At 35.6% G+C, this 27,758-nt stretch overlaps 1 protein-coding gene across 2 annotated transcripts in view; it reads right to left on the bottom strand.

Moving 5' to 3' along the window:
• The window catches only part of IntS3 (integrator complex subunit 3), a 1,056,838-nt gene that overhangs the window by 569,665 nt on the left and 459,415 nt on the right, over positions 1 to 27,758 (bottom strand). For both annotated transcript variants that reach the window (XM_090368499.1, XM_090368500.1), the window contains one exon: positions 7,352 to 7,431. In XM_090368499.1, the coding sequence (XP_090224625.1) occupies positions 7,352 to 7,431 (80 nt within the window). The remainder of the gene's footprint in view (positions 1 to 7,351; positions 7,432 to 27,758) is intronic.

Below are 27,758 nucleotides of genomic sequence, written 5' to 3'. Positions count from 1 at the left end.
AATGGATACTATGATGCAGTCACAAAAGAACTGGATGCAGGGACTAACTTTGATATTATATACTTGGATCTTAGAATGGCTTTTAATACTGTTGCACATGGAAGACTGCCGCACAAATTGGAGCAGGGAGGCATTGGAGGCAAATTGCTGCTATGGATAAAGGGGTGGTTGAGGGGGAGAAGACAGAGAGTGGTAATCAATGGATACTGCTCATCGTGGACTACTGTTATTAGTGGAGTCCCTCAGGGTTCAGTATTGGGTCCATTATTGTTTTCCGTATTTATAAATGATATTGATGATGGTATATCAAGCTTAATGTCAAAGTTTGCAGCCGATATGAAAGTTGGGAAGGTTATCAAGGACACTAATGACACTATGCTGCTGCGACAGCAGATGGGCTGAGAGGTGGCAAATGTAAAGTACTACATATGGGAAACAGTAACTCCAGAGCAACGTATCAACTCTGTGGTACTACACTACTGAGTGGTAAAGAATGAAAGGGACCTGGGGTGGGGTGGTTGTGCAGGCAGATATGAAGTTCCCTGAGCAGTGCAGACGGGCTGCAAGAGTTGCTCACGGTGTATTGTCAATGACATATAGGAATTTTTTTAGCAGGGATAAGGAGGTGATTATTCCCTTGGATAAGGGAATGGTCAGGCCACACCTAGATTACTGTATACAGGCCTGGAGGCCTCATTTCAAGAAGGATGTAGAGGTTCTGGAACGAGTACAGAGAAGGGCAACAAGATTAGTAAATGGAACAAAGGGGATGCTCTTATGAAGAAAGGCTTAAGTTTTGCAAATTACAGTGTCTGGAGACTAGGCACCAGCGAGGTGATCTGATAGAGGTGTATAAAGCCTTGAATGGTTTGGGCATGCTCAGTGCTGATGGGATTCTTCCTCTTGCTCAGAATAATCACCTGAGAGGGCATAAATTCAAATTGAGGAAAGACAGATGTAGGATAGATGTGCGGAAATTTGCCTTTAGCCAGCGGGTAGTTGGTTGGTGGCACAGACTTCCATCCCTTGTTGTGGAAGTTAATAGCCTAAATAAGTTTAACGCTCAGCTGGACAGGTATTTCGAACAAACAGAGGGGTGAAGTGGAAGTGGTTATTTTTTATTTATTTATTTTTTTTTTTTTTTTTTGGCTAATGCTGCATAAGCTTGCTTTCTTGCATCAAATGCCTCTACTAATGCTAATGCTAAATTGATCGACAAGGCTCTCATCATATACTCCCTCCTATTGTGACTGGGCAGAATTGCAGAAACTTTCAAATTCATCCCTTGATAGCGACTTTTTTTCAATATTGACCTGTACTTGTTAATTAAATCTGCAGATCTCTTACTCTTAAAATCATTAGTGCCAACGTGTACAACGATATCACCTTTTGGGCCCCTTAAAATATGATATCAGCTTTACTTTATCAACCTTTGCCCCTGGGAGACATACCCTAGTCGTATTTCACCTATCCTTTTTGCACAATATATTTCTCGTTTCCCTGATGATTGAGTTACCAACAATAACTAGCTCATGTGGGACCAGCGCAATTTGCCCTGAAGGTTGCCTGGTGCATAAGAGAGTGCTTTGGCATTGATTTGGGCAGCTGAAAGCTTGATGGGCCCCCATTTTAATTCCTTCGAGGACATCCACCCGATTCTTCAAGCTCTCATAGACAACTTTCAGAATAATTAAGTTTGCGCCCACATTCTCTGCACCTAGCACACACAAAGATATTCTCCATGGCTAAAGCATGTCCTGTTCAAGAGAAATCCGTAAACACGTTGCGTTTTGTACATTTTTTTAGACTGTGATGAGTTGGAGAATCATCCTCTTCGGTTCTCCTGTGTACCACAGCCGGTTCGCTACTTTGCACAAGTTGCTTTGCTGCTTTAGTCTGGGGAATGATTTCCGTATAAATAAAATTTAATTAACAATAAAAATTAAAGTGATTTATAAATTTAATTTATTAATTGCCAATACTATATTAAGCTAACAGAAACATACTACATAAATTAATTAGATTAATCAATTTAATTAATTAATTATCAATACAACACTATCTAATAGATTCCTACAGGTAGTGATATGTATTACGCTATCTAGTTTTATGGTAGAGCTACCTATTTACCACAATTAAAAGAATTTGAATTCTCTACCACTCACTCTATATTATAACAACGGTGGCAATGTTCGAACAAAACCACAGTCAAAATCTCTATTTAAATTAAAAATACAAATAACGAGCGTAACTAGGACTATAATGCTACTTATAAAGTATGATATAATATAAGAATTAAGAAAATAAAATGGCAAAAGTTTTCAAAAAACTTATATTTTTTGGAGCTTGAATTCACTGCATTCACTTATAATGACACTCAACGCCCTCCCAATGTCCTCTTGCAACTGTGTGTGTGTTTATTGGTGCATTAGTTACTATGGCTATAGTGCACCTCCTCTTTCAAATAACAACAAAAGAATTCCAACATATAACATTCAAAAGAATTAGTATAAAAAAAAAGTTCTGAGATGGAGAGCAGCAATTTCATGAAAAAGAAGTATAAGGAAAAAACGAATGCACAGTAATAAATTCAATATCAGGAAAAAAAAAAAACAAATTAGTTGTTTGTTATTTGGTTTTTAGAAGCATTAGCAACTAAGGTCGTATTGCTTCGGGGATACGCGGTGGTCATTCCCTGACCTTTCCGCATCCTCCGTATTTGGTGGTCACGGGTTCGAATCCCAGTCTAACCAAGAAGCGTGTGCTACGCTCTCCTGCTCCTACTCACCTGGAACAAATTTGTTAATGCATTCCAACAAGTCACTCTTTTTTATATTTTAAAAGAATTTTTCTTTTTTCTGTGATTAATAGAAGTGAAAATTAATACAGTTATCTCCTTATCAATTAATTACTACAATTAATATTAGATTACATCTGTGATGAATATTAAGCATTCTACAACTTTATAGAATACTTAAACCTACAGTTTTACATTCTCTATACGTAGTTTAATTACAACTGTTTAATATAAAGTTGCAATTAAAAAAGAAATGTAATTATACAAGTGTAGAACAATACTTATGAAGTGTATCCAGACTATCTAAACCTAACAATATTGCATTAAAACTAGATTTAATCAATGAATTTATTTTTAACATACAAATAGTATGGAAAAGAAATAATAATTTCTAGATTTCTGTGGAATTTTAATGAAATTTGAATAGCTCAACAATTATTTCTAAAAGGCCCAAATATAAAATTTTGTGGAAATCAATCCAATTGAGGTCCAGATGTTAAATACTGGACACACACGGTTTAACAGATAGGGTGAAAACATAGGTGCATATGCACATATATAATATGCAAATGTACTAAAAAAAAGCATAAATGATATGGGAATTATACTTCAGCACCCAACTTTGTGATTTTGGTAGTTTGTTATCAAAAATCAGTTAGTAGTAATGTTCAACAACATTGTATGGCTGCCACTATTACTTCTGCAAACTAAAGGCAACAACAATGTAACTAATAACAAAACAGCAGGCAAACACCATAGAAATAAATTATGTTCTATATGGTCTATATAGGCATCATAATTTTCAATCGTGCGCTTTTTATGTTAGTTAAAATCAGCACTGGCAGTGGCAAATGATGCAAGAAAGCATGCTTATACAGCATCAGTTAAAAAAAAAAAAAAAAAAAAAAAAACTCCCATTTCAAATATTTATTTACTCCAATAGATTGTCTAGTTCTTCCCTGAATTTATTTAAATTATCAACTTCCACAACAACAGATGGAAATTTGTTCCAACGATCAACAACCCATTGGCTAAAGGCAAACTTCAGCATATTTATTCTGCAACCATCCTTGCTCAATGTGAATTTTTGCCCCACCATGTGTGTTTCTGAGCAAGAGGAAGAATCCCATCAACATTGGCAGTGTTTCCAATGTTGATTGACAGTTCTTCAATCCATTCAAGGCTTAGACAGCTCAATCAGATCACATTACAGATGCCAAGTCTCCAGATGTGCAAATTTTCAGAACTGAAGCCTTTCTTTGTAAGAGCACCCCTTTGCTCTGCTCACCAATCTTGTTGCCCTTCTCTGCACCCAGTCGAGCAGCTCCAAATCCTTCCTAAGATGATGCCTTCAGACCTGTGTGCAGTACTCAAGATGGAGCCTGATCATTGCCTTATACAATGGGATAATCACATCCTTATCCCAGTATATGGCAGCCTGTCTGCATTTCTCAGAGAACTTCATATTTCACTGGACCATTACACATTGTACTTGTGTAATGTTAAAAGCTTGCATGTTTCTGATATAAATTAGAATGACACTACATGTTACTAGTTCTGCAACTGATTTCATCCAGTTGTATGCAACAGTCACATTACATTAAGTTGAGATAATCCTAATGAGGATAACCCAATATTTCCTAATGAGGGTAGTCAGCAAAATGCATTTTAATTTCTTACAAAAAGGCGATTTTCTTAGCAAAATTACTCTGGGCATCACGAATAAGCACACTGGAAATAAATATTGCTACAGCCAATGAAATGTTAAAATAAAACTTTCTTAAAAATATATACAGTGTGAATTAAGAAATAAAAATACAAGCACTCCCTGACTTATGTAATACTCGACTTTATGTAAGTTTTTGCCGGCTGGTGTAAACATAGAATCATGGAAACATATTTTGCATCCCACAGAAATAAATGGAGGTATTGTATCGTGAAAACATCACAATGTGAACCTCAATAAAAACATTGTATTTTTGGTAATTTGATCCAAGAATTTGAAAGTTTCGCTATATAACTAAACTATTTATCTTTCTAAAATGTCATTTTTATAATGGAGCCCTACCCTTTCATCATCATCATGTTTCGTTATAAGAATCAATACTGAACAGCTTTGTTGATATTTTTCTAAAGAACATTTCTGGAGGTCACGACCATAAAATAATAAAAACAATTTGCACTTTCCAGTTTATTGGGCTTCTCTGTTAGTCAGTGCATCTAATGATGTATAAAAGGGTAGTAAATGCGATCAACTGCATTTGCAATAATCCCGATAACTGGAATTGTGTGGGTTTTTACGTTATAATGGTGAAATGTGTTCCCCTTAACTGAAATCTTCAATCATATAAAAAACATAAATAAATTTTCAGAATCTTCTTTTCATTTCTATTTACTGATTACAATGATGAAGGGAAAGCGAACAATGGAAAGTGCAAGTGATGGCAATGCTAGGAAACAAAACAAAATTGATTTTGAAATGAAGATGATAATGATTAAGAAGTAGGGCAGAATTTGTCATCTACTGCATGGGAATAAAGTCTTGCTGCTTCAAAGTGAATGCTATTTCAAAGGACAGTGCATGTATAAAAGAACATGTTAAAGGATCAATGCATTTAATATCAAAAGTGATCACAAAACAGCATTCGGGTGCTATAGACAGAAGATGGAAAAGCTATATGGATGGAAAATCAGATTCAAAAGCAAGTGCCCCTGAGTCTAATGGCCATTCAAGCAAAAGCAACAAGCATTTACAAGGAGAAGAACGGCAAACCCCAAGTCAAGTTTGGGCAATCAACGGGTGGTCGGGGAGTGACTGTATATATATAATAAAAGAAAAAAGATATGATTATTAAAATACTTTATACATTTAAATAAATATCAAAAGTAAATATACCAAAATATTAAAACAAATATACACCAAGAAGCTTTCAGAGCAATGCACCCCTTTATCAATATAGATAAGAGGATATGAACACCATTAAATCCTGTACAGGCGCAACATATGTGCATATGCTAATTTTCTTCTTGCGAATACTCAAAAACTATTTCTCCTCATTGTGGGACCTCGGGCAAAGGCTAGTAACCAACAGTCAGTGCTCAGTTGATAGAACTCAGTATTTTCTTTTAGCTGTAAATTAGATATAAACTTTATATTCTCCCCATTTAATTCTTTAACCAATTTTCCTAATAATTTTAAATGGTTTTCTTATGTTATGCTACGTTAGCAAAATATGGGCACAAGGAGTCAGCAAGTAATCAATAAAATAACACGCAGCCAAATTTGAAAGTGACATTATTACCACATAATTTAGCATTATTGCTTTAAAAGCATGTGATACTGCATCTGAAAACTGAGTAACCGGGAAGAAGAAGAGGAAGAAAATAAATTTAAAAAAATTAAAATGATAAATAAATAATAGAAAAAAAAATAATGATAATAATAATAATAAGAATAAAATAAGCCAGCTTATTTTTTTTTCTTTATAGCATTAATTTTATATTCTTCATTCATATACTATTCACTTTCCTCCAACTACAAAAAAGTATGCTTCTGATTTGATGCAAATCATCAGTCACATTACATCAAATTTTGCTGTAATGTGACTAAAATGCTGCTAATAATAATAAGCAATTCTTATGTGAGGCCTGAGATGAAAGTTACTGGGGTAGAATATCAATGCTGCAAAGAAAGCAAAGTAAAGTAAAATGGAACAGTGTCAAGGGATCAACAACTATGATGATTCATTAGGGTCATAATGTATCATACATTTCTGCTGATGCAAACAGATCAAAACAGAAAATTAAGAAAACAAAACAATGATTTCAAAATATGCATACACAAAATTGGTGGTCCTGAAACTATGGACAAATCCATGCCGTGAAAGAATAATACAAAGATCGCACTGCCGGTGCAATAGACCACTGTACAAATGTACAATGTACACCGAATGTACAAAGGTACAATGTACACAGAATGTACAAAGGTACAATGTACAATCTAATGTACATCATTGTACAAATCTAATCTATTGCACCAGCAGTGTGATCTTTGTATCATTCTTTCGCGGCATGGATTTGTGTAGCATTCGAAATGAAGTGGTTCGCTGACCATTATGGTCTTGTGGTCCACTGACAAGATGGGGTATAAGTTAATTTTTTCTATATTTTTACTTAATTTTGGTTTTGTTGGCTGGTAACATTTACATATAACGATATTTCCCATGTTTTGGAAACTGGTGCTTATCTTGGGGGCACCGCTAAATTTTCCTTTAATTTGGATTGTATTTTCTAAATTATTTAATAATGTTTCTCCAACAGTACTCTATTCTTAATTTTGCATGTTAAATTCTTCACACTACTGGTTTGCCAGACTACTGTTATACTTTTATTTCTTTTTATTGAAACTTAATATTAGTTATATATATATATATATATATATATATATATATATATATATATATATATATATAGAGAGAGAGAGAGAGAGAGAGAGAGAGAAGAAATATAGCAAAAAATATTATTTTTTGAAAAAAAAAAAAAAAAGTTACATACCCTGCATAAAAAATCTAACAGCGTGGCAGTTATTGCTGGATGTGGCCTCATGGAGTGATGCATAACAAGAATAGCAGGTTCTGTTCAATATATGTATATATATATAAAAAAAATTCTGTAATACAATATATAAGTATTAAGTTAAAAGTACTTATAGTGTATAATGACTATAGAAGTTTACACAGAAATTTCGTTAAAAAGAAACATAACCTTTTCAACAATGAAAAATACTGTAAATTCAGAAATATAGTAAAATATGGGAAATAAATCAAAATAAGTAGGAATGGTTACATTTTCTAACATTTTAAAACAATTTATTAATACATACACATTAAGAAATGCCCACGTACATCATGCACAAAAATATATTAGTACTCTTTTAAGAATTATGTCGTAAAATATTTGGTTATTTTTTTGTTGTACACTGGATTCTACTCTACATCGTTCATAAAAATGTTCGAATTTATTTAAACTTTAACCACAGATATATTTTATGTTATATTTTCTTCCCACTGAAGGCCTCGATGCAAAGTTTCAAATGCTGCCAACATTTCTTGTTTGGAATGTTTAACATTGCCTTCATTTTCATGAGGGCAATATCAATACTGTTGCTATTTCTTTAAATATGCTCCAAAATGTTTGGATTCACTCGGATATTCAGCTACTATGACATTATTATCAAATCCTAAAAATTCGTCAAGAACAATTTCTCCAGTGATCAAACCTCGCTTGGAACTTTTCCCAAGATTGCTCAATGTCTTCTAGTAGTTCATCCCTCTCATCAGTATTAATTAGCATTTTAGCAAAACCTGCTTTTGCAAAACAATTCTTAATCATTGTTTCCATCACATCTTGACTCCACACTTTCTCCAACTCTGATATGCACATCCACAAATCTATAACAAACTATAGGTTGGTTGGTTTCTATTCTCTGTATAATTTTTTTCAGTATGAGCCTTCGGTAGTGCATTTTCAAATTCTTGATAATGCCTTGGTCCATTGGTTGCAGACATGGCTAGATTTAAACTTGTTGTGGCCTTAAGCTATAACATGTATAAGGCCCTTCGCCCTTAGTGTTCACCTGTGATAATATTAAAAAAAGGATTTTTTAAGATGGAGCAAGGTCCCTTGGAATGTGAGGTCCTAAGCTGTGGCTTGTTTAGCTTATATGTAAATTCGGTACTGGCTGCAGTTAACACGAATTATTCAGAAGGAAGAAAACAAGCATCACACATGTAAGTTTCAAAATTACCGAGTAAAGGTGGGCAGGGCAGTTGTTGACAATCAATGCGATTTTTCTGTTTTCTATGGCCATCTTTCGATTGAAATTGAAAATCCACTGCTCAAAAATTTCGCTTGTCATTCAAGATTTTTTTGTTGTAGTTCTTATCCAACTCTAATGACTTTACTCCTTTGAAACATAGAGGTTGTTTACTTCTGCTTATTACCAAAAGCTTCAGTTTTTCATTACCACCCATATTTGCACCAAGGGTGTAATTCTCTCATTACTATTTTTACCACCTACACATTTATCGCCTTTAAAAGTCAGTGTCTTGTTCGGCAAACATTTAAAAAATAGACCTGTTTCACCAATGTTGAATGGTCTAGTAATCCTCTATAATTTTTTTCAAAACTGTTTCTTTCCAATGGGTATAGTCTTCTTCCATTGCAACTTCACTTTCATCAAAAATAACTTTTTCGAGTAAGCCATGATGCTCTTTTAATTTGTCCAGCCAACCAGAACTGGCTTGAAATGTTTTGTACTCTAGAAAAGATGCATACTCCATAGCCTTTTCTTTTATTAATAGCCCTGAAATCAGCATGTTTTGGTCTTGAATCAACTTCACCCACTTAAAATCTGCTTCATCTACATCTTCCCAAAGGCATAATTTTGCACGCTTCTGACTGGGTCCCATTTCCTCAAACAGTCTGAAGATTGAAACATGGTTTTTCAGAATGGTTGACACACACTACTGGCAGGGTTACCAAATTTTAACGCGATTTCTTTTTCTGTTTTTTAATGCTCCGATCTACACTATTGAGAACTTCCACTTTTTCACACTATAATCAACTATTTCCTCTAAGACTCTTAGATACTGTAAGGTTACACTTGCACAGCAGTTAAAACAAAGCTGAAATTAGGGACCACCTGCAGCTACCATGTAAAGATTGACAAGTGAAATTTAGTGAAGGTGTGGATTATTCATTTCTTCGAAACAACAGATGAATTTCCAAGATAAAGTAAAATCACTCTCTTCTAATTCTCTAATAGGATTGTTACAGTAGAAAATAGGTTGACCAGAGCCAATGCCCACATCGGGAATATGTCAATCTTTGCCAATGGCTGTGGACAGCTGACTAGTAGGACTTCTTGGTATAATGATGTATAAGTTGTATAGGTTTTACTTCTTTTTAGCCATTGCTGCTGGCAAAGGTCTCTCCCAGAACCTTCCATCATATTCTATCCTATGCTGTGGTTGGCCATTTTCCTCCTGCAGGGTTTTACAGGCACCATTAAATTGTAAAATGTTTTAGCTCTTAATTCGTGGAATTAATGCCTTTAGCTATTAAAGCTAAAGGGATTAATTCTAATCCTTTTAGCTCTTAATTTGTGCATTCTACAGCATCAATTCTATTGGTTAAATTGTTCGCACCAGAGGTGTGAAGAATGAGGACCCAGGTCCATCGAAATCAGTTTGTTATACGGAAATTTTCTTGGTTATATGGAAACTACTTTCAATGTAATGACCAAAGGGAAATCAAAACAGGTTCGCTACATAGAAAATTTCACTATATGGAAGTTCGCTAAAGAGAGGTCTGACTGTATATATAAATAAATAAACACTATATTTTAAAAAATATTTTGTAACTTGGGAAAAGACAAGATCTATTAGGAAACAAACACAAGTCTACACAACAATTTGTTAATAATTCATTAACCTGTAAATTAAAGTGCAAACAAAAAATGTCAATGCAAGAATAATGCTAATGCAAGATATTATCATTTACTCATTCCACGATATTTCCTTGCGCAGGGAATGAAGATATCAATTAATTATAATAATTAATATTAATTAGTAATAATTAATTATTACTAATTAATATTAATTAATTGAGCAATCTCAGTTCTTGGTTAAATATTACAGTAATAAACATGAAGGATTAAGAGAAACAATACATGCATAATGAATGTATTCATCGCATTTGTAAGGAATACAGCTACAGAAAGTTAGCAACAAGAAAGTGCTATATAGGAATTTCTGGAAAAAAATACTATAGCAGTAGTAGTAGTGGCAGTGGCATGTGATGCAAAAAAGCAAATGTATGAGCTTATGCAGCATCAGCCAAAAAAAATAAATAAATAAAAAAAATAAAATAAATAAATAAATAAATCACACCATTCCCTCCAAATGCCTGTCCAGTTCCTCCTTAAATTTATTTAACCTATCAACTTCCACAACAACAGGTGGAAGTTTGTTCCAGCAATTAACCACCCGCTGGCTAAAGGCAAATTTCCGCACATCTATTCTACATCTGTCTTTTCTTAATTTGAATTTATGCCCCCTTAGGTTCGTAATCTGAAAAAGTGGAAGGATCCCATCAGAATTCAGCGTGCTCAACCCATTCAAGGCCTTATATACCTCAATCAGATCACCGCGCAGGTGCCTAATCTCCAGCCACTGCAATTTGCAGAACTTAAGCCTCTCTTGGTAAGAGGATCCCTTCATTCCCCTCACCAATCTTGTTGCCCTTCTCTGTACACGCTCAAGTAAATCTACATCCTTCCTAAAATGAGGCCTCCAGACCTGTACGCAGTACTCAAGGCGTGCCCTAACGATTGACTTATACAGAGGGATAATCACCTCCTTTTCCCTGCTAGCAAAATTCCTATATATCATTGACAAAACCCCATGACCTGCCCTGGCAGCCTGTCTGCATTGCTCAGAAAACTTCATATCTGCCTGCACAACTACTCCCAGGTCTTTTTCATTTTCTACCACCTTAAGTGTAGTACCACACAGTTGGTACGTTTCTCTGGGGTTACTTCTACCCATATGCAGTACTTTGCATTTGTCAAGGTTAAACTTCAGTTGCCACTTCTTAGCCCATCTGCCCAAATTATCTAGATCCTGTTGCAGTAGCACACTGCCATTACTGTCATTAACAACCCTGCCAACCTTTGTATCATCTGCAAACTTCGACATTAAGCCTGATATACCTTCATCAATATCATTGATAAATATACAAAACAACAGTGGACCTAACACCGAACCCTGTGGGACTCCACTAATAACATTAGTCCAAGAAGAGCAGCACCCATTGATTACCACCCTCTGTCTTCTCGCACTTAACCATCCTTTTATCCATTGTAGCAACTTACCCTTAATACCATTCTGCTCCAATTTGTACAATAGTCTTCCATGCGTAACAGTGTCAAAAGCTTTCCTGAAATCCAAATATATGATATCAAAATTATTTTTTGCATCCAGTTCCTTTGTAACCACATCATAATATCCTATCAAATTTGTCAGACAAGACTTTCTTAACAAACCCATGCTGTGTCTGTGTCTATACAACCAACATTTCCCTAGTCTTTCAAACACCAAATAAAAAAACCCAACAGGAAGGCTATTTTAACTGATATGACAATTCTGTCTCTGTCTCTCGCTTTCTCTGAGAGAGCGAGAGAGAAAATAACGAAAAATATTTTATAGAGAGAGATTGGATATTGATGGCAATGTCACAGATACCTGAAAACAGAGATATCATTTTAGAGCAATGTCAAAAAATTGGTGAAGGTAAAGAAAGGCATCACAAGAACCATGGGGAAACTTCGGTAAACTTACCGGGCAAACTACTTTCTCACTACCGTAGTTTCTCCCTGAATTCTCGGTAAACAGATGGTGCATGTTATCGGTAGTGGCAGTAAAAGTCGAGAACAATGTATTGAGTAGTTTTTTTCTCATTATTAACAGCAGATTATTGGAGTTCATGAGTGTAATGCCTTCACGGCTGAAATTTACTTACGGGTATCCTCCAGACTGCCTCAGTTTAGGTTGTTTATCCCCCATTCCTGCTGTTTTAAAATAGGAAAACAATTTCTACAGATGGTGTGTGTTATCAGTAGTGGCTGTAGAAGTCGTTTTCCTATCGGGTTAAAACAACGGGAAGGGGGGATAAAAACCCTAAAACTGAGACAGTCTGGAAGGTGTACCCATAAGTAAATTTCAGCCCACTCATGAACTCCAATAATCTGCTTTTAGTAATGAGAAAAAACTAATCAATACATCGTTATCAACTGCTACTACCATTAACAGATGGTGTCAATTACATGCTCCATCTGTTTACCGAGGATGCAGGGAGAAACAAGTTTGCCCAGTAAGTTTACTGAAGTTTCCATGGTTCTTGTGTTGGGTTTCTTTAATTTAGCCAAAAAACTTTGTAAACTTAGATTAAACATCATTCTAAACAAATGCAGTACCATGATAACCATTCAATTATGGACTAAAAAATCTTGGAAAAGTTAATGGTTAATTGGTTTTTGGCTGAGGGTATTCAAATGACAAATGAAAACCTAGGGTTTTTCATCCAGCTGGAATAAAATTTGGGTTTTTATCATGCAAAATGAAAATTAACCACAGTATTTGTTTCCACTATTGTAGCAGCACCAAATGAATGAGAACTAGATTTGGTTCCATATCATATTAATCTAATATCTTTTTGCTGCCTAATGAAATATTATAACAAGTTGACTCTGTCTCATTCATTCATTCATTCCTATATACTCTGCATCCCATTTAATGTTTTATTCTATGCTCCTGGCTGTGGATACATGCAAATTCTATATAGGACAAAATTTTTCATACCATTTACAGAGCCCAAGTTTACAAATAATTTTTATCAGTAGTTTTGCCAACACAAACACCGACATATACTAAGTGCAATGTTTGATTTAATTTATAGGCCCCGGTAGTTTAGTTAGCAAGAGCGCTAAGCTGTAATGAGTGGAGTGTGCAGGGTGTTCGAGACCAGCTGTCGGTAGTCGTGGATTTACTCCTCAGTATCTTGAGTTGGTCAGTCTCAAGGCCGGGTGCCATTAGCAAGTCAAATCGAAGGATCCTGACTAGAAATGAATTCAAAATAAATAAATTTAACTTATGATATATATATATATATATATATATCTATATTCAATTTTATTTTAGAAAGTCAATATTTAAATGCACTTATATATGTATTTAAATATTTATTTAATAAAAATTTATTTAAAATGACAAATTTCTTAATAGCAACAGAAAGTTGCATGCTGAAATAAACCAAATGATGTGAGATAGTGGTTTCTGGTTAACAGTGAATCAATTACCATTTAACCCTTACAAGAGAGTTCTACAAACTTGTATGGCACCACAGTTGCAAGGTTTTGGTTAGTGGCTGACTCTATGGAGTTTCTTTGTTGAAATTTTAAAATTTGTAAAAAAATTAAAACTTTGCACATAAATGGCTTTAAATATAAACTTATTCTCATATTCACTTTGTGGACAAAAATTAGAATGAAATCACAGTTCTAATTCACTTAATCATTCAAAGAGGGGGGAAAAAAAACTTCCCATTTCACACACCCATTAAATCCAAATGTTTTCTAGTTCTGCCTTGAATTTTATTTAAGCTGCATACTTCTACAATGACAGATGGAAGTTTGTTCCAGTAATCAATCACCCACTGGCTAAAAGGCAATTTTTGGCACATCTATTCTACAACTGTCTTTCCTCAATTTGAATTTATGCCCCCTCGGGTTTGTAATCTGAGCAAGTGGAAGAATCCCATCAGAATTGAGTGTGCTCAAGCTCTTATACACCTCAATCAGATCAGATGCCTAGTCTCCAGCTGCTGCAATTTGGCAGAACCTAAGCCTTTCTTGGTAAGAAGACCCCCTTCGATCACCTCACCAATTTTGTTGCCTTTTCTGTACATACTCAAGAAACTCCTTCCTTCCTAAAATGAGGCTTCCAGACCTGTATGCAGTACTCAGGCATAGCCAGACCATTGCCTTATACAAGGGGATAATCACTTCCTTATAACTGTTAAAAAAATTAATGTATATCATTGACAAGACACCATGAGCTACTCTTGCAGACCATCTACATTGCTCAGAAAACTTCATATCTGACTTCACAATTACCCCCAGGTCCTTTTCATTCTCTACTACTGTAATACCACATTTCATTCCCTTCTACTGTAGTACCACACAGTTGATATGTTACTCTGGGGTTACTGCTACCCATAGGCAGTACTTTACATTTGTCAATGTTAAACTTCAGTTGCCTTCAGTTGCTCAACTGTTCTAGATCCTGTTGCCATAGCATACTGTCATTAGTGTCATTACTAACCCTGCCAACCTTCATATCATCTGCAAACTTAGACATTGAGCCTGAAATTGTTAATCAATGTCAATCAATTTGAAGATAATAAAGCATTCAAAACATACATTGGTATTATTGTATTTATTTCCAAATTGGAAATATGTACATAATCAGGATAAAGTTTTATGGTATTTTCTCACAGCTTCTTCGGTGACTGCAAATAGACAGTAACTAAGGATTATTATTATGGAATTCTTAAAATTTTTTTTAGTAGAATTAAAAGGTTTAACAAATCGAATTAGGATGAAATTCAAAGAGTTTTGATTTAAGTTAATTTTCATTGAGTTAATAACAATAACAACAATAATATATAAACATTTACCAGCTGTCTTTGCAATATCACCATCCCATAAGACCAATTCAGGGTGCCTTCGTAGCCAGGTGGGAAGGAGCAGCAGTGCGTAGCACACGCTTCTTGATTAGACCGGGGTTCGAGCCCGTCACCACCAAATACGGAGGATGCGGAAAGGTCAGGGAATGACCACCGCATATCCCCGGAGCAATATGGCCTTAGTTGCTAATGCTCTTAAAAACCAAATAACAAATAAATAAGACCAATTCACTCACAAGAATATATATATATATATATATATATACTGTGGTTTACTTAATCTCAATTTTTCCACCAAACCAAGCAGTTTGGTGGAAAAGGGTCTAAGGAATTATCTTTTATAGTCTCAATCCAAGCATTACCCCAGGTACTCACATTTGGTGAATATGGGCTTGGCATACCCAGGGTCCTGAGTTGGATATCATCACTCTTCTCTTTCTTGGTGATTCCCTTCTACTTCTTGTTCTCTCTCTCTCTCTCTCAGGGTAATTCAAATTTTTTTTTTTTTTTTGGCTGGTGCAGTATAAGGCTCAGGCTTCCTTGCACCATATGGCTAATAATAATAATAATAATTTACTTGTGCTCGGAGGGTATCATTATTACACATATTGGCTTAATGGGTAATGGGAGGTGTTAAATAAATAAATATAAATTGAAATAAAAATTGTAGAATAGAATGAGACAAAATTAAATAAATGAACTAAATTATATAATCTATATAACTTTTGGAAAACTTTACCAGTGAAGACCATCTGTTTCTAGAGTGGTTGGTAAGAAATGATCTAGGTTGTAGAATATTATGACTTAGATCAATTCCTATCAATTACTAAGAAGTGTACTTGATCTGGTTGTAGACTACTTCTGAATAGTTGGTAGGAATTGATCTTGCTTATAGTCTACTAAGAACTAGAACAATTCCTACAACAATCTGTGTGAGGTCATTATTAATTGAAAAAGCCTCACCATCCCAATCAGCTGGGTCCATGTGAGAAGACTGAGGCCAGCTGCAGTTGCAAAAATTGAAATCACCAAGGAAAATTATCTTACTGTTGGGAAAATTGGAATGGAGAAAGTTGAGTGTTTCAAAGGAAGGAAGCCAAAGAGGTCCAAGTGATCAGTGGAATTGGGAGACTGATAGCAGGAACATATGAATTTGAAAGAAAGAGAGAAGAAAAGAGAAGATTCCAAATTAATAAGTCTCTCATAGGGAATATCAGAGTGGCCACATGCACAAGTACCAACTTTGAAATGATAATAATCATATATTAAATAATTATGAAAACTGAGATGGACAGTATTTAAATCAACTGAAACATTGGGATTCTGTCAGAAAAAGTAAGTAGATATGGACATTATTGAGATTGTAAATGAGAACACATATTTGTGAAATGAATGGATAATGATAGGGTCAGATCTTTTTACAGATAAGTTTGTTCTATTAGTTTCACTATTCATGATGCACAAGATATAATGTAAAACTAAATAGCATAATAAGTATCACTGCATTTAGGAATCTATCAGATTAGTGTATTATTGACAATTAATTAATTGTCAATAATACACTCTCTTCTCTTCCATCATGCAGTATGACTGATGTTTTTTGAGGTTATGATGGACATCATAGTGAGATACAAATTTCCTCACATTTCGACGGTACAGCTCTAAAACATTGTTTGCAAGCCGGCCGCTAGTTAGTACACCAGACTGAACCTACTGGACTCTTTAGGAAGCTTCCAGATCAACAAGTGTATAATCTTGCTACCTCTACTCTGCCAGATAGCGATTGGAGGTAGTCCGAGTAGTATGTATGCAGGAAGCATGGTAAAAGCCACGTTCTGTCAATGATCTGGGTATATTCTTACCATGTGTACACCATATCCAAAATTTCATTAATTCATACAGCATGTCCCGCCCCACTTTTCTTACTAGTGAATACACCATGAATTGTCAAACTAATACAGTTAGCTTATCTGTGAAAAGATCTATATCTCCCAAACGCTTCCTAGTCCATTTCACAAATATATGGAGACTCAGTTCTAATCTCAATGATGTTCCCATATATTTGTGTGTACTTTTTTGACAGAATCTAAGCTATCAGTTGATTCAACCGCTGCTCATCTCAGTTGCCAAATTATTCGCTGTATAATTCCTTTCTTCTCAAAGGTGGTACTTGTGCATATGTCCGTTCTGATATTTCCTGTCAGAGACTTGGTAATTTGGAATCTCCTCTTTTCGATCTTCTCTGGCCTAAAATCTATCTACCTCATTCTGTCAAATTCATCTGTTGTCTCTACTGTTTTCCCAACTGCACTAATCACTTGGAGCTCTTTTACTTCTGTTTGCAACTTGACTTTCTCCAGTCCAACTTTCCTGACATAATTTTCCTTGCTAGTTTAATGTTCACAAATCCAACTGGTATAGGCGCTGAGGCTTTTGCAATTACTAATGACCTCGCACAGATTGCTCATTTACCTACCAGAATACTGGACAATCCTAACCATACAGCCAACATTTTTCTCACGAACAACCCTTCTCAGTACACGATCGAAGTGAGTGGTCCTTTAGGCATGTCAGATCACAACTTGGTGTATGTTTCTTATCCAATGGAGCTTTTATCTCATGGCTATTCCCAACTTCATGTTGTTTGGCAAAATTTGAGTTACCCCTCTCTCAGGAGTAACTCAAATTTTTTTTTGGGCTGGTGCAGCAAAAGCCTCAGGCTTCCTTCCACCATATGGCTAATTATTATAATAATAATAATAATAATAATAACAACAATGCAAAATGAGATGACCTGCGAGATTTCTTTTCCTTGGTCAGATTACTGTTTCATAACTTCTGATGTCAACGTTTGCTCAGATCGTGTGAGTGAAATTATTCTTGTAGGAATGGAATCCTTTATTCCAGACTCCACTTTAAAATCTCGTCCTTTATCTAAACCTTGGTTTTCCAATAAATGTACTAGGGCTGTTCAAGAGAAGAATATTGCGTATCGTAATTGGCTTGTTTCCAATTCTTCAGTTTTATTTTTTGCCTACACCAAGGCTCACAACAATTGTAAAACAGTTATTAATCAATCCAAAGTAGATTTTGAACAGGCTAAGAGTAGAAAACTTATTTCTTACCCTAATGGTAGCTGAGCATTCTGGTCTCTTGCCAAAGCTATTGGCCACAACTTTTGCCCATCTCTGCTCCCACCTCTGTCAAAATTAGATGGTTCTATTGTCACTTCAGCTATGGATAAAGCTGACCTGATAGCATCCAATTTTTTTTCCAACTCATTTATTAATGATCTCAGTAAAACACCTCCCAACATTCCCAACACGCTCCATTCAATGCTTCCTGTGGTCTTCCGTCAAAAAGATGTCAGAAGGATTTAGACAAATCTTGATGCTCAGAAAACTGCAGTTCCTGATGGTATTACTCCACTTGTTCACAAAACTTGTGCTCCTGAATGTACTACAGTTCTTTGCCACCTTTTTTCACTTTCTTATTCCAAAAGTGTTTTTCCTTCTGCTTGGAAATTTGCTCATATGCAGCTAGTTCCTAAAAAGGGTGACAAATTCCTCCCATCCAATTATCGACCCATTGCAATTACTTCTACTCTTTCTAAAGTAATGGAGAAATCAATTAACAGCCAACTTTTAAAACTACCTAGAATCTTACCATCTCATCAACGATCGCCAGTATGGATTCCATCAGTATCAATCCACTGGTGATATTCTGGATTATGTTATCCATTTATGGACAAATTCAATGGAAAAGTTTGGTGAAACACAAGCAGTTGCTGTTGACATCTCAAAGGCTTTCGATCGTGTTTGGCATAAAGGTCTTCTGAACAAGCTTCCATCTTATGGGGTATCTACTGTTTTTTGTAATTGGTTATCCAGTTTTCTTTCTGACCGCTCACTGAGGGTGATAGTAGATGGTTCTCTATCTTCTAACTTCTCCACTAATGCTGGTGTCCCCAATGGTTCAGTTTTAATATACAAGAGGAAAAGAACGGGTTTCCCCCACTCTTTTCCTCTTGTATATTAATGACTTTCTTCCACTGACCAGAAATCCTATCCATAGTTTTGCCGATGATAGCAGATTGCATTCCACTTTCCAGTTTGGGAAATCTTGCCCTGCTCAGCTTCAACCTCTCGAATATCCACTACCAATTCCTTAAATGTCGATCTCCAGGTAATTCTCCAACGGGCAAAGACAACTCAGTTGACTTCAATCCATCTGATACTCAGTTCAGCCTTATATCTCGCAAAAAGGATTCTTCAGCTCCTATGCTTATCTTTGGTGACACTACGATTTCGAGGCAAGATGATATATCTCTTTTGGAGATTACTTCGACTTCTAATCTCTCTTGGTACAAGCACATTACAAATATTGCTTCCTCTGCAACTAAAAAACTTGGTGTTCTCTTTCGCTCTCGGCGTTACTTTTCTTCCAAACAGCTGTTCACTCTGTACAAATCGCAAATCTGCCCTACAATGGAATATTGTTTCCACATCTCGAGTGGTGTCCCCAAAACCTCTCTCAGGCTTCTAGATTCCATTCAAAGGATATTTGGTTAGTTAATGACTCATCTCTAATAGACTGTCTCCACTCTTTATCTCATAGACATTCTGTGTCTGCTGCATGCCTTTTCTACAGATACTTTCACGGGCACTGTTCTTCTGAATTGGCTTCTATAATTCCTGCAGTAGACCGAACACATGCTGCCACAAGTGAACATCCATTTACTGTCCAACTCAAACTCACAGGACCAACTTTTCATTTTTCTTTTTTATTCATTCATCTACCGTTTTCTGGAACAATCTTCCTTCATATGTATTTCCTGAAAATTACAGTCTACAAAAGTTCAAGGCTAATGAACAAATATCTTCTTTCGTCGTCTCAACCTCCAACCCAAGCACGGTACTAAGTACTATAGGTTCTATTACCTCTTGTGTTCGAGGTTCTCATTAAAAAAAAAAAATATATATATATAATAATTTATTAATCTTATTAATTTACATTGTTAATCAATTGTATTCAAACCAAAATCATATGCCAGACTAGGGCAGCTAAGCAATGGGCACAATGTAGTACCAGTACTGTTGCTCGCTGGGGAACCGAAGGGGCTGCGATTTTCTATTGCGTCACAGCCTAAAAAAATGTTTGTGAAATGTATGTGGACCTTTCTGGAACTGAACATGACCAAGCCAAGGAGGATGTTTTTGTGTGTAATAAGTGTAGAGAGAGTATTAAGAAATTAGGCACCAACTGAGCCTTCTGATCAGTGTCTATGAGAGTTTGAAGAATCAGGTAAATGCCTTCGAAGATATTAAAATAGGGTACCAATCAAGCTGTCACCTGCCCAACTCAATGCCAGAGCTCACTCTTGTGCATCAGGCAACACAGCAGCAATCTTCAAGGCAGAATGCGCTGGTTCCACAGGAGCTAGTTATTGTCAGTGTATGAATTGTGCAAAAACAATAGGTGGAATAGGACCAGGCTATGTCTGCCAGGGAAAAAGTTGAAGTTAGAGCAGATATCATCTTTTAAGGGCACAAAGGGTGATATTTTACATATGTTGACCAATAACATTAAGGGTAAGAGATCTAAAGATTTACTTAACAAGTACAGGTCAATGTTGAAAAAAAGTCATGAGTTAGGGTGAAATTTGAAGGTGTCTGAAATTGTATCCAGACATCATAGGAGGGAATAGGATAATAGCCTTCTCAATCAATTCAGTCCTGGAGAGATTGTGCAAGACTAATGGGGTAGAATTTTTATCAGTGTGGTCTGTGCTCGTTAAGAGGAGAGATTGCTTTTACAGGGATGGGACACTTAAATAGAAAGTGTGCAAGAATATTTGCTTATGCTATTGAGGCAGTATTAGGTGGCTAAGAAAACTATTCGCTTGGGGTTCATAGACTAAAAGATTAACAGTAGCAGCAGACAGAGGTGGAAATGATTCTTGCAGTGCTTCTATTAAAATGAGCAGCAGTTTTAAAGAGCAAGGTGTTGGGGTTTTCAGGGATTGGTGGAATTCATTATGGAAAAGTAAATACAGGCTATGTATTTATTATGCTAGGGTAACTAAGAGTAAGAACAAGTGCATGTATACATTCATGTACACCAATGCTAGGAGTCTATTAAATAAATTTGATAAATTTGAATAGCTGGTCAAGACATTAAAGGCAGATACTGTTAGGATATCAGCGACGTGATGTCACACAGATATAAGGAATGCAGAATTGGTATTTGGGGAGTACAATGTGCATAGAAAGGACAGGAAGAGAGGAAGGGGTTATGCTGTTAGTTAAGAAACACAAAATCGAAGGCAGTGTAACCAGTTGACATTGGAGGAGAGTGCAAAATGTTGAGACAGTTTGGTGTGATCCAGTTTGGTAAGCTCTGGGAAGGGAAAATTAAGGGTAGGAATGTATTATAGGCCTAATGACTCTGATCAGTACAATGAATAACTATACACAGAAATAGAGTAGGCCAGGAAATCAGAATGTCTTATAATGTGGGATTTTAATTTCCCAGTTATTGACTTCTGAGATGGTCACTCGCACACTAGCACGACTTTTGTAGATTAATTGGATGCTTGTTTTCTACAGTACCATTTTCTAAGATCAAATACAAAATCATGCAGCTGTCATAGAAACACAGTTTTTCCAAAACACACTTTGTTGCATGGTACGTGCACTTTTTTTTCTTTGCATGCAAAGAAACAGTTATAATCTGTTTTTCTCTTTCCAACGTTGTAAAGACGCATGATCTTACCACTGTTCAATCTTACCACAGCTGCCCCAGAGCTCTATGAATCAGCTACAGTTACCTGCATGCATACACACCCTATCTTATATGCTAAAAGATTACAGCAAATGTAGTAATTCCTTTCCAAACTGAGAACACTTTCCACTTCTTTACATGGAATATACTAAAAACACTTAACAGCATTTCATACTTGATCCTGCATTTTTCCAGTCTGCACAATAACGAATATAAAAATTTCTGGAATTCTCAAAAGAGAAATCAAATAAAACATATTTCGTCAGCTATTGGTAATTTTTGCTTTATGGACCAAACAGACTGAAATTCACAAGGAGGCTCAAAGTCCCTGAAGTGGGATTTACTTAGCTCCAGGAAAAGATTAAGTAAATCACATATCAACACCCTTTGATCAACTGCTACCTATATTACCATATCTGGAGATTCTTAATGCATGAAGAGTCACTGCAGGTAATCTGATCAAGGCTATTTTTTTGTTGTCTCTTAAACATGCTGCTGTATAGAATAATCCTCCAACTGAGAAAAGTTCTACTACTGTGTGACCAATCTGCAAGTTATAGTCAACAGGTTAAAATCCTCAATTACAAGATATTCAAAGAAATTAAGGAAATTTGAAATTTCCTATTTGAAAAGAAATTTAGTGACCACATCTCCAGTGAGGATTGATCATGAAATTGCATCTGAATTGTCTACAAAAACAAAATCCAATGCTAATATAAATGGGGTGATAGAGGTCACGCCTAAGCTATGGAACATTCTAGTGAATCAAGAGTCCATCTTCCTTTGCTGGTCAAGTCATATATAAGAAGAATACATCTCTGTGCTGAAGTATTTTATGTCTCTAATTTGGCTATTCTTCACTTTCCTAAAAAAATACCAGCTTGGAAAAAGGAGATGGCTTTAAAGACTGCCCCAATAAAGGGTAAACATCCTCAATATTCTAACTGCAAGAGTGCAAGCAAGGAATATAGTAACTCATACAGAGATACAAAATTTCTGGTTTACATTTTCACAGCTTCACAGATGAAAGTGGATAACAAAGGTAGTTTTTTCTTTGTGTTTAGAAACCCTACTCCTAACAAAATAGAGTTCTAGCTATTGCAACTCATACCAAAGTGCTGAAGCTAATTCCCATTAGGCAGCATTTGTGATCGGCAGTTGATATAATCGTCACAAAAATTAATAACGCTCACTTATCTGCCTGTACATACATCATGGGTGACTTTCGCGCAATAAACTCAATTTCTCTGTATATTGCTGGACAGACCTGAGCCATCCAAGGTTCTTTCCACTACTTACAAAATGCTTTAGAGCCATTACCAAGCACAATGTCTTCAAATTGCTGGTCTCCATTATGGCATAACTTGTTGGCAGATCACTATGATATGCAACAATGTTACTGGAAGATTTTATCTCTACCTCTGCATGGGCTGTCATAAACAAGCCCAATAATTTAGAAACTTTTAGCAATGTGCAAGAAGAGCCCAATCCCATGCAACTCTCTCATTAACTGGACAAGTCGTGAACTGGTTCATTAAATAAGCATGGCATACCAGCCACCATCAGGTTATATTCTTCTCACTAGAATGATGCCAGAGATCAAGCTAACCAGAAATTTCAGGCTGAAATTTCAGTGAGATATCCTCTTCCAGTCTATACACTCACCCACATATCTTTCTAAGAGCTTATTTATTATTTTTTTTTTTTATGAAAACCCCAAACACGAAAGGTATCAAAACCTATAGTACTTAGAACCGTACGTGGGTTGAAGGAGAAGTATGGGGGGGAGGGGAATGCTGGAAACTTTGCTCTAGAGACTAAACATGGGTTTCACCACTTCAAGCCTCCAATAAGCAAAGTGGTGGTATTATTTAAAAGCAGTGAAGAAAATAAAGCTCCATGGTGTGGTATAACAAACTCTCCACCCACAGGCAGAAAGTCAAATCAGCCAGGGCAAATAATACAGCTGGTGTATTGTTTACCCTGGGAACTTCATAACTTTCGCTGGGTAGCTTAAATTTAAATTCACTAGTGGTTAAAAGTATTGTATTGTAAGTACCATATCCGTATTATAATTGAAATTTGCAAAAGTATTTGGAAAGATACAGCTTAATATTTAGATAGCCTTTGTAATCGATATTTTGGCAGGAATTTCATAACTTTCATTCAGTAGCTTAATATTAACTTCTTTAGTAAAATTTTTTCAATAGATTAATTACTGTGATATTTTGTTAACATAAATTCTGTAATATATTGTAAATTTTAATTTCATTATCTTTGTAAAGTTCAAATTTTACTTAAATTATGGTTTCTTCAAGATCCAATTATAATACTAAGTTCAGGGACATTCAGACTCAAAAGGAAATGCCTGCAGACATTTCTGATGTGAGTCAAACCTTCATCATTTGTACAGCCTTTGGCATGCTTTTCTAGTACATAGACCAACTCATCTAGAGATTCTTTTCTTTGCAACCTATGTAAAAAGTGTACTGATCTCAAATTACAACTTGGTGCGTTATGAGAAGAATTTGCATCACTGAAAAAACTGAGTGCATGCTCTAGAAACCAATGTAACTGGGAGCTCATCAGGGACTTAAGTATCTCCTGAAGTGCCAAGTGATGCACCTCCAATTCGGGACATAGAAAAGACTAGCCAAGTGCAGACCACTCTGATTGAAAGTAATCTAGTTTTACAGGGTAACTCTCTTGTCATGAAAATGGATAACATTTTTTGTGATAAAGATAGGTGGTCCAGAACCAGTGTTTGCCAGGAACTACAACTGATGATATTACCAACAGATTATCAGATTTTAAGTGAAGTAAAGAAAGAATTATTATTTATGTGGGGGACTAATGATATTAAGCATACACGGCCTGACCATCTCTTGGAGAAATATAGGACTATGCTAGAGAAATGCCGCAAGTAGGTCACAATGTGTATGTGTCTGCAATTTTGCGCAGACAATAGGAACGACTGTATGCTGAAAGCCTTGTGGATTAACTCGAGAATGGAGGGAATTGGCAAGGCTGTGGAGTGTGTGGGGACTTTTTGATGAAATCTATGGCAGCAGTAGAGTAAAATCAATTGGTAACGAAATTTTCATGTAAGGGAAATGACACAACTGATTGGTAATGAAGAAAGTTAACCATTTAGATTTTAAATGACAAAAATTACATTACTTCCTATTAGGTGGCTGTTAGATTTTAAATGATGCAAATGATGTCAATTCCTAAATGGTGCTAACAATGCTAACTCAGTCACTAACGTTGATTCAGTAGAGTAAGTTCATACTAAGATACAGAAATGACATCACTTCCTAAAGGCCGCTGACTCAGTCACTAACACTGATTCGGTAGAGTAAGGAGTGGCTAGTAATATTATGCAAGAAAAAAAAGCTTCGAAGCCACCGAACAAGCCTCTTGAGTCGAAAAGGAACTAATTCAAAAACATGGAGAATGAAAAAAATGGAGACTAATAAAATCTGTAGATTTTATTAAAGAATATTCTTTCACACAAGATCATTTCATTGCTTAAAATTTAAATGCCTTTGATTCAAGAATGCAACAATAAAATAATCACTTCAACAAGCAATAACTTCTTGCGGTAGTTCTTGGTTATGATGTCATACTAGTGTACAAATGGATTTTGCTAGCTACTGAATTAAAAAAATACCTACAAAAGTATTTCGACGATGGCTAAAACTCCAGCTAAGGGAAATCGAGAGAAGTATGCAAGAATAAAAGCTTTAAAGCCACCAAAGAAGCTTCCCATGTCAACAAAAGAACGAGTTCAAAAACATAGAAAATGAAAAAAAAAAAAAAAAAAAATGCAGAGCTTAATAAAATCTGTCTCTCAAGATTTTTATTAACATCATCCTTCTACATCGATCAAAAAGGTGGACCATTAACATCCTGAAATTATATTCAAGAACTTCCTGAAGATTTCGATCCAGAAGATTTGAGTTCAAATTAATTACTTGAGGATTTTCAATTATTCCTGGACTGGCTAGACAGAGTATACTGCAACAACCAGCTTTGATTGCATCATACAAAAGGAAATAAAATCATATTTCAGCTCCCTCACAGTCTATGCAAGAATAAAAGCTTCAAACCGCTGAAGAAGCATCCCATGTCAACAAAAGCATAAGTTCAAAAACATAGAGAACAACAGAAAATGCAGAGCTTAATAAAATCTGCTTCTCAAGACTATGATAAACATCAACCTTCTACATCGGAATCTCATTAAGAAGCTGCTTCAACACTACCAAAGAAGCTTCCCATGTCGACAAAAGAATGAGTTCAAAAACAGAGAGGGGAGGTATTTTCGATTTTGTAGTTTATGAATACAGGAAATGCCATGAACAACTAGTTTATATTGCATTATCTCGAGTTACCGATATCAATGTTCTTGATATTATTGCTGCAAATGGAGAAAAAGAAATTTTAGGATGGACTGAGAAATGCTACATCCACTCTTGCACTTCAATCTGAAATGACCAGATTGTTGAGTAATCCTCTAATTACCAAGGAATATACTTTATACGAGTTCATCAGTAAACGACAAGATCTTTTCATTTTAACATTAAATTGTCAAAGTTCACATGCTCACAGTGACAATCTCACTGATGCAGTAAATAACAAGGAAGAAGTAAGCATACCTAACTTTGTTTGTGCCGTTCAATTTAAACGAGAAGATCAACAAGCTGGTGGTGTAGCAGTTTATAATAAGAGAGAAAATCTTACTCATGTTGTTACTTCTTGTATGGAAGTGATTTATTGACAAAATGTTCGCAAATCTGTGAGTGTTAGACCTACTGGAGACATTTCTGCAGCTGAATGCTTTCTTCCTGATGGTCAAACGATACTGTTAATAGTCATTTACATTTCTCCTAACCAAAAGATCAAACACATCACTGAATTTATCCATTTCATTTTACTTCCTTTACACGATTGAAGAAGCTGCAATGCTACAGCAATTTTCTCACAAGAAATGCGACCGAATGCCTATGATATTTAGTACAGAATTCAACGTTAATTTTGCAAATACTCAATCCAAACCTTTGACTGATTTCTTAGAAAATAAATTTGAACTAATATTAAATACTTCTAGATCTGTATCAATCATGGAACTATAATTGATGCAGTGTTTCAAAGACATTTATACTCTTTACAATCTCAAGTGTATGTATCATATTTTAGCTATCACAAACCCATTGAAAGTAAATTAACTATTGAACATGTATTGCAACCTCAAATTCATGAAACTGTCAAAAAATAAATAAATGCTTTAAAAAGTTAAACATGTTCGGATTCTTTTCATACTCAACCCCTTTAACCTCATCCAAGCCAAGGATGTTTTCACATGAAATAAACATCTTTCATGTGTACAAGTTTTTTTCATGTGTATGATGTTTTTTTTTTTTTTTTTTTTTATCAGTGTGACATGCATTTGTAGGTAGTAGGAATCTATTTTGGAGAGATCCTATTCATTTGAACAAACGAGACACAAGGATTTCTTCCAGTATACCCTAAGGTTTCAAGGAAACTGACAGTTATGGGGGGGTGTAATTTAAATTCATGTTTATCTGATGATATGGGTCAAAGTAATGCTAGCATGCTCCTCTTCATGAATAATGGTTGCTCAGGGCAGGACCAAATCAATTTTGAAGAAGTGGCCATAATAAGAACCCTTTTCCAATGCCCTGCTATAAGTCCTCAAGACCTGCTTTGACAATGCAGTTTCCATTAACCACGGAAGCACTTCATTCAGTGGCTCCTGCCTAAAGGAGTGGACAATTGACCAAGAAATCCCACCTTACATAGAGGCACAGCGAAGCTTCAGATTGGTGTAAAGTCACAACTGTGGTCCCCC

The sequence above is a fragment of the Mastigoproctus giganteus genome, chromosome 2 (genome assembly GCF_048544385.1).
Source record: "Mastigoproctus giganteus isolate SK-2022 chromosome 2, ASM4854438v1, whole genome shotgun sequence".
NCBI classification, from domain to species: domain Eukaryota; kingdom Metazoa; phylum Arthropoda; class Arachnida; order Uropygi; family Thelyphonidae; genus Mastigoproctus; species Mastigoproctus giganteus.
This window is presented reverse-complemented; position numbering and strand designations above follow the sequence as displayed.